This window comes from Astyanax mexicanus, chromosome 18 (genome assembly GCF_023375975.1).
Source record: "Astyanax mexicanus isolate ESR-SI-001 chromosome 18, AstMex3_surface, whole genome shotgun sequence".
Lineage (NCBI taxonomy): Eukaryota > Metazoa > Chordata > Actinopteri > Characiformes > Acestrorhamphidae > Astyanax > Astyanax mexicanus.
In genome coordinates, this window is record NC_064425.1 from 10458333 (window position 1) to 10471313 (window position 12981).

Genomic DNA, 12981 nt, shown 5'->3' on the forward strand with positions numbered 1-12981 from the left:
CATATTGTAATGCCTATGGATTCATAATGGTATAAAAGTACAGAAGTTTTTATTGTAAAATGAACATTTTCTACTAGTTTTGTCCAATTTCTGTAACTGACTTAAGTAATTCTCAACAGTTATACAACCCCTTTTGTTGTATTTAACAAATTTTTCTTTTCTGTTGCAGAATGAATTCCGTCTCATACTAAGTGTTCTCCTGCTTCTAGAATTGACACCCTCACCTGACTTAAGTTGGTCTCCACAAACAACCAATCAGGACATTTCACAAATATCAGTCTTAAGCTGCTGAAAGAGGTTAAGCACAAAACATCCAAAGTAATTCCCAGTACCTGCACAAGTTATGTTCTACATCACATAGATAAATGGAGCCAAGTCCAGGAAAGATAAAAACTCACCACTGTTCAGATTGTGGGAAGAGTTTCAATCAACTGGGTAATCTCCAGCTACACCAGCGCATTCACACTGGAGAGAAATCATATCACTGTTCAGAGTGTGAGAAGAGTTTTACTCAACTGAGTTCTCTCAACAAACACCAGTGCATTCACACAGGAAAGAAACCATATCAGTGTTCAGACTGTGGGAAGAGTTTTAAACAACCGAGTGCTCTCAACACACACCAGCGCATTCACACAGGAGAGAAACCATATCAGTGTTCAGACTGTGGGAAGAGTTTTAAACAACGGAGTGCTCTCAAAACACACCAGCGCATTCACACAGGAGAGAAACCATATTACTGCCCAGACTGTGGGAAGAGTTTTAAACAACTAAGTGCTCTTAACACACACCAGCGCATTCACACGGGAGAGAAACCGTATTACTGCCCAGAGTGTGGGAGAAGGTTTAATCAACTGGGTCACCTCCAGCTACACCAGCGTATTCACACAGGAGAGAAACCGCATCACTGCTCAGAGTGCGGGAAGAGTTTTAAACAACTAAGTTCTTTTAACACACACATGCGCATTCACACAGGAGAGAAACCGTATCACTGTTCAGAGTGTGGGAAGAATTTTAATCAGCTGAGTGCTCTCAACACACATATGCGCATTCACACAGGAGAGAAACCGTATTACTGCTCAGACTGTGGAAAGAGTTTTAATCAACTGAATGCTTTCAACACCCACCAGCGCATTCACTCAGGAGAGAAACCATATTATTGTTCGGAGTGTAAAAAGAGCTTCTTGCATTTAAATACGTTTAAAAAACACAAGTGCATTAATAGCAGTCATGGAAGTAGGCAAAATCATCCATGCAACCATCCAAGATCCACACAGTGAAGGGGCAAATGGAGACAAGCCACCTTTATACTTCATTATGACAGCTTCTCACAGCTCCTGAAATACAGTACTGTGCAAAGGATTTAGGCACATATGAAAATATTAAAAAAAAAAGCGTTTATAAGCACTAATATTAAAATAAATACAACTATAGGTAAATAAACATTGTGTTCTATTCTATATTTTTTTCTGTCTTTTTCAAAACATTTTAATAATTATCTTAATGGGAGTCCAGTATTATTTATAATTATTATCCAGCAGATGATTTGGTAAATTATTGTTCAGTGATGTTAAATCAGGTGAACTGGTGATGAAATTTGAATGAATTCTTGTCCTTGAAATATGGAACTGAATATTTGTTTAAATAATTTCACAAAGCTACTTTCTTTAAAGTAATAAATTGTTATTTTTTACTGCATTTTGTTTAATTGCAACTGCTGTAATATTATCTGGACTTTTTACAAGATCGAAAACTCATATTGCATTCCATATTGCAATGCCTTACACTATGCATACTGAGCTACACTTCGTTGTGTAATTGTGCTTGAGATTTAGTCAAAACAATTTTTTTTTTTTGCAGTGAATGGAGAGCTAGCATCCACATGTAGCAGGAGACATGCTGCCAGTTGGCTTGTTGCCTGACGAAACTCATTGGGCAACTGGAAAAGAGATTGCTTAAGGCTTCTGTTTTGCACAGTAAAGTTGTAAGTGGTATTAGTAAATGTAATTCTGTATTATAGAGCTTGATAAAGGTTATTAAAGTAATCTCTTGTCCGTGTGGTTCTTAAGGTAGCTCTTTTCACCTTGTAATTTTAAAGTGTAAACTGTCAGTCTGTGTCTGTGAAGATGTGGACAGTGGACCAACATCGGCAGATGATATGGCTCTCCCAACCATCTTTGACCATCAATAAATAAATCACTCTTTGTATTATATCTCTATATAATATAGTTATTTCACATATTGAACTAAATTACTGAAATAAAGTTACTTTATAATGATATTCTATTTTTTTTTACGATGGACTAATATGTACAATGTTACGATAAATGTTGTAATGCCTTTTAAAGTATTCTAATATTTGCTGTGATAAAAAAAATAAAGCAGCCTATACTGCTGATAATAACTACAGTGCTGTGGTTAGTAGTGCAATAACAATTACAGTATTTTATAAGCACTGTGATAATCATGCACTATAAATATTATAAGATGTACAACAGCAACTTCCCAGTTGATATTTTTTGGTTGGTAGACTATTTTTTTAATATGGATGGGACATATATCGCGATATATTGTATCGTTTTAATCGTATCGTAACGATATATGGCGTGAAATATCAGTATTAAAACCTAGGAGCCTTGAAGTTCCTAGGACTCTCCACCCCATTTGGTTTGCTAAAGTTACTTCTTCATTACTCCACGTGGAGGCGCTATAATCAAATGAATAGAGTAAATCTGCGGTGAAAAATATTGGTGGTCAATTTCTGTGAAACTGACACCAACAAATCAAGTGATTCTTAGCATTCGCTTACTTAGGAGTATTTTATACTTTTCGGTAACACATGTGTCGTTAAGGGTTTAAAATACTTCTGTAAAAGGTAAAGTATCAACATAAACTTTTTACCTTTTATGTAAAAGTGCAAAAGTACTGGTTTTAAAACTGCTTCAAGTATAAAAGTAAAAGTAATGTAAGTGGAAAAAAGCCATTAAAGACAAAAGCTTAGGCCGGGCCACAGGGTCCTATAGTGCAACCCCCTATAATTATGGCTTTTGAGAAACATTTATTTTGTATTTTTTTATTTATTATTTTTGTGTTCATGTGGGTTTTTTTTTTTTTTTTTTTTTTTTTTTTTTTTTTTTTTAGAAATTAGTGATTATATATATAAAATGCCATATCTGCATTGTAATGTAATCAACATTAGGTATGAACATTAACATTAGATATTTAATATTGAATATTCTTCACACCTCTTATGTTTTTTATGAACAGTCCATAACATAACAGTCTGTATATAACGAAATTAACAATTAAATAGTGTGTAGATATGAATATATATTTTTTCACTGTATTTAGGAATCATTTTCTTTTTTTTTCCTCCATACATTTTTTTAATAAAAATCATTTTCATTTTTAATGCAGATCTTCTGTTATGATTATAATATTATTTATTAGGAATTCGATTTTTATATTTTATAATAGTCTAATTAAATATTTTCACATGAAAAAAAATCTATATGTATAGATTTGGAGTTTGGTCATTCATATGAAGTTTTACATAGGTTTTAAATCATTTCACAATCGAAAAACAGGTGGTCTAAACAAATGTCTATGCTTGTTGGTAACGTTATCAGTATCTTCTCAGTCAGTATCTTGTCACTATCTCATCGCCACGCTGTTTCTCTGCCACGTGACAGGGAATTCCTCGCGTCATTAAACCGGAAGCTGTCCCCCTGGTTTCCGGTAGGAAGGATTGTGTCCGGCCCTGCGGACTGAAGGAGAGTGAATCGCCATCTCTGATCTGCTTCAGTTTGGAGTTACATTGTATCTTCTAGCCGGACACAGATACCGCTTACCCTTTGATCTCTGATCTCTCGCTCTGCGGCTGCGGGATTCAGCCTCCTGAGGGTTCACTCAGGCGTGCTGCAGTTTATGAGGGAGAGTGTGTGAGAGTGAGAGAGTGTGTGTGTGAGAAAGCTCTCAGCTCAGCTCAGCTCTTTGCCTGGTGACTACTGGATTCTGGCTTTTGGATTGAGGGACAGCAGGAGATCATTAACTACTACTGCTCTCAGATATCCAGGACAAACAAGGGCCCAGATCCTTCAACCCAAGTAAGGTTACACACTTATACACTTACCCACCCTGCTGATAGTAATAAACGTTGCATCATATATTTTAAGATTGATGATGGAAAAACCTTTAAAAAAACATTTATTTTAACAATGCCTGACGTGTAATAAATGTATCAATCATTTAGCTAGCTACCTAGCTAACATAGCTAATGCATTTAGATGAAAGGTGCTGCCCCACAAACAAAAATATTATTTAGGTTAGTATTAAGTTGTCCCTTTTTTAATATTCCTTTCTACACAGCAACACCAAACACAGTACGGTATGTTGTTTTTTATAAGAGAGTAGAATACAAACAAGATGTACACAATATACATAAATTACATATAAAGTTACTTAGTTTAATGCAGCTAGGTAGTTAACTTAGTTAGCTAAGTTTAATACAAACCATAGCCTAGGCTGCTAGCTACAACATTAAATAAACGTTCATTTTTTTGGGAGGAAGGATTGCATCATATCATCTAAGGTTGATAAAGGGGAAAAAACTTTTTAGCACTGACTGACGTTGAATCAACGTTCATATTTTATGTAACGTCAATGGTTTGGCTGGCTAATGCATTTAGGTGAATGGTGCTCCCCACAAATATTAGTTATATATAATGTTAATACATATGAATAATTATAATCTAAATGTCCCAACACTCTACTAGCTACAGGCTATAAGAAAGAATATATCCTAATATAAACAAGATATAACTTACATAGCTAGCTAACTATATTTGATGTAACTAGCTAGGTAGGTAGTAGTTAGCCAAGTTTAATACACACCATAGGCTACTGGTTAAATAGAAAATCATAAGGTTTTTTTTTTATTATTATCAGATTAACGCTGTTTCAAAAAATGAACGTTTATTCAACATAGTCATTTTGCTAGTTAGCTAACTAACAGTTAGATTTTTGGGACACGAGCCCTCCTCCTTCATACTCCCCACTGGTTTATGTTACATTATCCACAATTAAACTTCATGTCTGCTGCGTCAACATTAACTTTACACGTCTATCAACGTGGCTTAAATGTTTTAATACGATGGAACATCTAGCTACCCGACTGAGAGAGTGTCACGTCGTGTATTTATGGTTTACTGAGCTTTAGCTTAGCTAGTAGTGAGTAAGCAATAAAACAAACAGCCGGTTAGCAAAGCTAAGCTGGCTAACCTAGCTTAGCTAACTATTCGACGTGGCTACTGTAAGTATTATATCCAATAATCGTTAGTTAGCCAGCTTTATTTCCAAATGACAGCAAGTCACAGAGGGTGTATTAGCTAACCCAGTTCTTTCGAAGGCGGTTTTTTGTGCCTGTTGGTGTTTTTAAGCTATTATCTATAGGATTGATTGGTGTTAGGTCTGTTTTAGGCAGTGGCTAAGTTAGTTGGGACTCGATTAAAACATATTTGTGTAGCTAGCTGTCTCGATTATTCGCAAGTTGACAAGGCATTATTGTTCGTTTGCTTTAAATTTAATGTGTTGTTGATGGTTTGTTTGTTTTTTTAAATGGAAATTGCTTATAAACCCAAGTCAGGCCCTGGCCAAAACACAGTAATTTGGGCTACAAACGTTGTTTTGGGGCAAAGTATTTATATAAAACAGACAATCTGTTTATTGTGCTTGTGGCTAATTATTCGTATTCTTAGAGTTTGGTAGTGTCCTTTTTCCTAAAGATTTGTCCAAGCCTTGTCAGTGATGTCTTCCAACCATATGGCTTCTGTAACAGCTACACTACTACATATGGGTATTGTAGCTGATACTTACATGAACGCCTAAACTGTTTAAAATGTTAACAGCGATTAATTGACAGTTACCGTTTTTACTAATGAGATTATACATAAATACTCTCTAAATGCAGTAAGTTATGTTCCTATTAATGTCGCTAAAGACTTACAATGTTGTTGTTTAATGGTCCTGAACTTAGCACACAAGTTGACTGAATGCCAAGTCCAGGCATGAGGCATGGGATAAAATGGCTGCAAAGCATGTTATTGTTAGTTTCTTAGACTTGTCAGTGATATCTTCCACCCATATGGCTTGGATAATAGCTTAAGTAGATTTTGTTTGGCCTACACTTGGGTATTTTAGCTAGTACATAGCTACATTAATGCCTAAAAGGTTCAGAGCGGTTGATTGTTGCAGTTATTTATTTTATCGTTTTTTTTACTTAAAACATAAATCCAGTCCATATGAAGTGTGTTTCCATTAATAGAAAGACTAGCTAATGTTAATTTTATAACTCTATACCAAGTCCAGTCTTTTCAAAAAATTAAATTAACAGGGCATGAAGCATTATTGTTCGCTTTCTAGACTTGTCAGTAATGTCTTACACCCACATTTTTTCTTTAACAGCTTTTGTAGAAGATATTTTGAAAATTATTTGTTAGAAATGCACTGCATATGCAGTAATGCAGTAAGTTGTGTTTCCATTAATGTAGCTAAATATTTATATCGTGTGGTTTAATTGCCCTGACCATAACACACCAAATTAAACTAGATGCCAAGTCCATCCGTTTCTGAAAAATTAAGTTGATAATGCATGAGGCATGTAATAAAATAGCTGAAACGCACGTTATTGTTTGTGTCCTAGACTTGTCAGTGATGTCTTCCACAAATATGGCTTTGTTAACTGCATTAGTTGTCTCCTCCTGTTGATGTATTGGCTAGGTACCTGTTTGTGGAATTGATTTTATTATGTCTGTTTTAGGCAGTGGCTAGGTTAGTTGGGACTTGACGAAAAAAATTTAGTTAGCTGTGCTAGCTAGCTAACATAACTGCCTTGATTATTTACAAGTTGACAAGCTGTAATTCTTGTTTTTGTTTTAAAAAAGGAATTGCTTATCATTAGTATGCCTTTGCCCTTGTGAGTAAGTTTGTTTACTTCAGAGTTGTCAAGTAACAGAGTAGAAACTTTTTTGTTACCTTATTTAATTAGAAATTTTGATTATCTTTACTGGAGAAATAAATTGTTTAGCTGACCTTTTACTACTTTTCCTTGCATTTTCGCACAATTATCTAAATTGCTTACATTTTAGCCTTGCTACTCCTATTTCATTTCAGCTTGTTTTCATTCCAGCTTCTCATCGTTCAATAAAACCCCTATCCAGATAAATCTCTCCATCCAGATAAAGTGAATCTGATTGTGGTTGGATGTAGAGAAGTAAAAACATATACCATTCCAACACCCTTTTGGTTTATACACAATCCATCACACCTGCACACTTCAGGCCGACACTTCAGCAAGCACATAGCAGATGTATGTAGTCTAGTATGAAGATGATCTGTGCAGAGACGCAAGAGAACTCCAGACAAACATCCAACTAAGCTTCTTTAATATGTTTACATTGTGCTAAATACATTCATTTCGATATAACGTTTTAGTCATTAGGGCTTTTAGAAAAATGTGTTTTGGGGAGGGGGATAGTGCACTTTAGGACCCAGTACTTTTACATTTTTACTTGAGTAAAAAATTAAGTTGATAATTCAACTTCTACAGTATTTAAAACCCTTTAGAAGTATCTGTACTTCTACCTAAGAAATAAATATGATTTTTTTACACCTTTGTTGTGAACCCATTATTTTAAAGGTACTGGCAGGCCTCAAAATCCTCGTTATTTGATGTTATTCCTATGGATTTGTAAGTTATGTGTATGGTGATTTTGAAGCTGGAGCACCATGGTAGGATTAATGTGGTGGTTTTGATGGCCTTGAATTTAACACCTTACCTAAGTTAGCTAGATGTCCAGTCCAGTTATTCATGAAAAGCTCAGTTAACTGTACACTGCTGTAGCTCATGTTTATTAGTCGGAATTATATTTTAAAGTGATTTGTAGGTGGATTTCTGAGGTGACACGTCAACAGCTCGGGAGATTCAAGGCCGAGTGGTGGGAGTGAAGCGGGTTAGCATGATTAGCATTAGCGCACAGGCTAGGCTAACTGTCCTGAAAGTCGGTTTTAGCACGGGTCAGCATGTGTTAAAGCGGCTTTAGATTCTGTAGATTCACAGTTCCCGCGTGTGTATTTAGAGGTGGTGTGTGTGTGTGTGTGTGTGTGTGTGTGTGAATGAACGGAAATGTTGTGTTTAAACGAGGCAACGATTTCTGCCTCAGGACAGATAAACCGGCTTCTGCCTGAGCTGCGCATGCGCACCAAGTTCACGTGCAACTCCATCTGCCAGTGCACCTTATCGCAGCAGCATGTGTCTCTGTTTTCTACCCTCTTTCTTTCTTTGTTTCTCTAAAGGCATCTTTCTTTCTCGCTCTCTCTTTCTATCTTTATCTCTCTTTCTTTCTATCTATTTGTCAGTCTCTCTGTTTTTTTACACACACACGCTCCCTCTCTCTGTCTCTCTCCATCTCTCTCTGTCTCTCTCTCTCGCTCTCTCTACATATATATTTATTTATTTATTTATTTTCATATTATTAATACTCTTCTCTGCTTCTGTGTGCTTTGCTATCCATTTGCTGCTGTAACCATGTAAACGTACACATTGTGGGACGAATAAAGGATTTTCTTAAAGAAAATTTCACCATTCGTATTTTGCACAACAGTATCTACCAGATTATATGCATTTCTATGGCAATATATATTGCAGATCAATAAAATATAACTGTCAGTTTTTCCCAATATTGTGCAGCCCTAGTTTAGTTGGCATTGAAGCTGCAATTAATGATTTTTGGGGGGAGTTGACTAATCTGCTGTCTTTTTTTTTTCTTGATTATCCTGAGGTATAGGTATGATTTTAGAATAGTACTGCTGAGGTAAATCTATGAATAAAATTGCACCTCTGAGGTATTCAGTCAAATGTTCTATCTTTTTTTATTTTACTTAAATAATAATTTTTAAGGAATCTGTACAGGTCACAATTCATTCATTCAGATATGTAAATGTTCAGGTCACATAGAGCTTGTGTGTATGTGTGAGAGTGACTGCGTGTTTAGGTGGGCATTCTGAATGATTTTCTGTGTGTTAGTCACCATCCCATGACCATTACTTTTATAGTGTGTAGGCTCATATAGGAATTGTGTTACCAATGGAAACGGGCTCCAAAGGTCTTCACCAGGAACATGGTGGTATTGAGCTCCCAAAGAGGCTTGGTTGTGATTTGAGCTGTGTGTGTGTGTGTCTGCTTATGAGCAAGCTAGTGTATATGTGTGGGGGAGGGGAAGGGGTGTTCTCAGTTGTATTTTGAGATTATGCAATGCAATGATTGAACTTTCCTGCCCTCTTCATTTCCAAGGAAGTGAACTCCTCCAAACTAACAGTGCTTCATTTTTAAAATTCAAGGTAATGCAACTTTATGCTCCTTGATTTCTGTACAGAGTATGAAGTTCCACATTGATTCAGTGCCAGTAGTTCTAAATTAGCTACAGTACTGCATGCCATGCTTGCCATTGCTTGCTTGCTTGCTTACAGTAAACTGAAGATGCAGGACCAGACTGACGTCCGAGACTAGCCTTAATTTGTTTTCTAGTTAGAGCACCTGTTAGGTGTATGTTCTTTATTTTCAGAAGATCCAGTACCTTGCTAAATCTTCTTTTTAATCTTGATTTTCATTAAATTAGCATTTTTTCCTTGACTGGTTTAATTAAATTGCCTGTAATATGTATTTGTCTTGCTTTCTGTACAAAGTGTTTAAATTAATGAGTCTTTTCTCTTTTTCTTAAATTTTTATCAATAAGGTAATTAATTAGAAATATATTTGTTTTAATGCAAGTGCTATAATGTTAGTTCTTTTTAGATCAGTTAGTTTGGACTGGTTCATTTTCACCCTTGGTGCGATTTATTTTGAGTCTGAGTGAATTAGGGTTGCAACAATTAAAACAATAAAAAATGGTCGACAATGTAAATTATTAAATATTTCAATTTTGACTAATTATTCATTTGTATTTTCTGGGAACAGAAACATAATGGGCTCACTCACACAGTTTAAACTCAACTTAGTCTCCAAAAGTGCCCAAACACAACAGATTATATATTTTCTCACTAAATATCATCACTTTCCACATTTAATCATCATCTGGGCATTGATAGGGCATTTAAATCCCATGTTTAGCCGTTTCTTTCCTTTTAAAGCAAAGAAGGAGATCACAGAACAATTGTTGACAAAAAAAACTGATTATAGTTTACCTCTAAAATAGTATTTACTTGCTGCCCTAGGATGAATACAGTATTGTACTGAATTACAGTAATACAAAGGTGTGTATTGGAGATAATAGATGTTTATGTGTGCACACAATAACTGACCGATGACAGAAAAATGTGAGTAGTACTATTTGGTGTTGATTCTTGCTTTGTTGTGCTCACATGTTAAAATACCGGTAGTGTCAACCAGGTATATGTTGCATTAACAATAACAGATTTTGTAAAGATCCTGATTGCCTTAACTGAACTCTTTTTCCTTGCTCGCTGTGTGTCAGAGCAAGACAGTGAGTGGGGCTCTATATTTGGGTTGTGCTGTTGACTTCATATTAACTGTGCTGGGGCAACATAGCAGGCAAAAGTGGCCCAAATCTGATTTTTTTACTTCATATGTGAATCCAACTTTTTTTTAATAATGTTTTGGGTCACTTTAATTTTCAATGTCCATAATCAGAATTTATTCTATTTTGCGTCAAACAGAAAGATAAAAAAAAAACAAGAAGAGAACGGAAGATGAGTGTAGATAGCAGGGAAAATGGACAGCAGCAATGTTTTGATGGCTTAAGTGGTGGAAAAACAAGATAATAGAGCTCATAATTCAAAAGGCTCATGTCACAGCCGTTCTGTGTTCCTAACTAATTGGCCAAACGCAGCTACAAATCATGGCAAAGGAAAGATAAGACAATAAGAACCTGACCGTGGCTGGATAATGTGTCCTTTTCAGTAAGGCTGCAATAAATTATCTGCGAAAAAAGATTATGAAAAAAGATCAAAGTAAAACTTAATGTGAAGCATTGCTCTGTCACACGTGTATCACTTGCAATGCCCCAACCATTCAGACAGATTTCAAATATGGGTAACATAAAAACAATTGTGTGAACAGCCTAAAATAAACATCAAATTTGATCAGAAAATCGTTTTTGGGCCACTTTGTAGGTGCTTAATGTAGGTTCTTACTGACACTAGTCTACTGTCTAATCAATACTAATCAATAATCATAGTGTTCACTTGAATAAAAGTTAAAGTAAATTTAGTGGTTTGTCCTTGAAACTGCAGGCACGAGCACATTGGCCTGTTTGTGGAAGTAAAAGGAAATAACTACACGGCAATAAAGATGGCTGCTAAGTGAACCAGATTTTAACTTTGGTCACCAGCAGCCCCCGAATTGAGTGCACATCTGATCTTGTACCACTTTTACCAAGTGACTGTAATCTGATGTGAAAAGGTGAAAAAAAGCCCTTGAACAAATCTGATGAATAACAGAAACTTGAGGCACTGTTAATTGATTCTTTCGTTAAACTTTTGAGATGGCAGTTTTCTGAAAATGTGATAGAACTCCAAATCCACATTTCATGACACTCCCACCCCCATGCTTTACTGTAGGCAAGAAACACTTGTCTTTGTACTTCTCACCTAATTGCCATCACTCATATTTGACTGGGAGAATGTTTAGGGTCTTCCTACGCAGGGACCCAAAACAGTGCCCTCATTTTAGACTGGCCTGGCCAGTCACCAGACCTCAACCCAGTTGATTTTAAGCGTGGGTTTGTTCAGAACCTGCAGTAACACATCAAGTCTTTCCTGCTTCTCTTTGTTTGAAGGATGGACTATGGACTAAGACTGACGTGGTCCGATTAGGACTCCCTCTAAGAATGTCCCATTACATTCTCTCACTCTCTCGCTCTCTGTCTGCAGTGTGAAAGCGTGTGAGAGTAGTTGATCTTTGTGAACTGTTATGAACTTTGCTCTGTCGCTCCTCTCTCTTTCTCTCTGATAGGCTGACAGACGGCTGGAGCAGCAGAACGCAGCGTCCCACCTCTGGGACCACCACGATCAATAAGAGTGAGTGTATTATAATGTTGAATGCATAATAATTATATTGTTTGCAGTGTTAGTTTTACTGTTCATTAAAATATTCACTCTATTTCTCTATCCTTCTTTCTGTCTTTCTCTCTCTTAGCATTTCTCAACAGATGGGTGAGCCTCAATGCAGAGCCAGATGAAATGAATAAAGCACCACAGTCTCTGACAGGACCCCCCTCCACCTCCCCTCACCCCTCTGTCCCCCTTCCTGCCCCATCCCCAGGCCTGTCCCAGGTGACTAGAAACAACACACACACACACCCTTTTGATCTATCTGAGCATTTATTTTTTATATATATATCATATAATTTTGCCATTGTAAAACATTGATTTTTGTGCTCACACGTTTTTGATTGTTTTTTGGGTGTTCTTTTGAATGATTGTGTTAAAAACCTGAATGGGGTGTTAAGTTGGGCAGGTTATCACCTCTGAATATTTACAGAATTTATTTGCTTCCCCTCCACAAGGTCTCGATTCAATATTTAGCAATTTAGGAATGTTACAATTAGGGATAAAAGGAGTTCATGTGAACAGGGATTGGCTACTTGGCATTTCAAATTGGGCACAAAATACATCTAAGCATAATTCATATCATGCAGGAAAATTCCTTTGTGGTCAACTTAAAAAGGTCCTTAAAAAGTTTTAAAATGTCTTAAATTAAAATCTGGGTAATTAAGGTCTTAAATTGTCCTAAATTTACTGTAAATTCGATGTAGGTATTACATTTTCAGTTGGTGCGTTTAATGCTGGTGGGAAAACACAGTGACCCATCGTAAACATCTAATCCGGTTAGAGAACTAAGGTTAGCAGAGAGCTAGCTAACATTAGTGGCGAGTTAACTGACATATTAACGTTAACAGCAAGCTAGCT

At 36.1% G+C, this 12981-nt stretch overlaps 2 protein-coding genes across 9 annotated transcripts in view; both read left to right on the forward strand.

The window, feature by feature from the left end:
* The window catches only part of LOC103037169 (zinc finger protein 239), a 34324-nt gene extending 32931 nt beyond the window's left edge, over positions 1-1393 (forward strand). For all 5 annotated transcript variants that reach the window (XM_049466874.1, XM_049466876.1, XM_049466877.1 and 2 more), the window contains one exon: positions 170-1393. In XM_049466874.1, coding sequence (XP_049322831.1) covers positions 366-1277 — 912 coding nt within the window. In that variant the 5' untranslated portion in view covers positions 170-365 and the 3' untranslated portion in view covers positions 1278-1393. The remainder of the gene's footprint in view (positions 1-169) is intronic.
* Positions 1394-3727: 2334 nt separating this feature from the next.
* Positions 3728-12981, forward strand: part of wu:fb16f03 (eukaryotic translation initiation factor 4 gamma 1) — a 47895-nt gene continuing 38641 nt past the window's right edge. For all 4 annotated transcript variants that reach the window (XM_007247664.4, XM_007247666.4, XM_007247665.4 and 1 more), the window contains exons 1-3: positions 3728-4103; positions 12026-12090; positions 12209-12345. In XM_007247664.4, the coding sequence (XP_007247726.3) occupies positions 12253-12345 (93 nt within the window). In that variant the 5' untranslated portion in view covers positions 3728-4103; positions 12026-12090; positions 12209-12252. The remainder of the gene's footprint in view (positions 4104-12025; positions 12091-12208; positions 12346-12981) is intronic.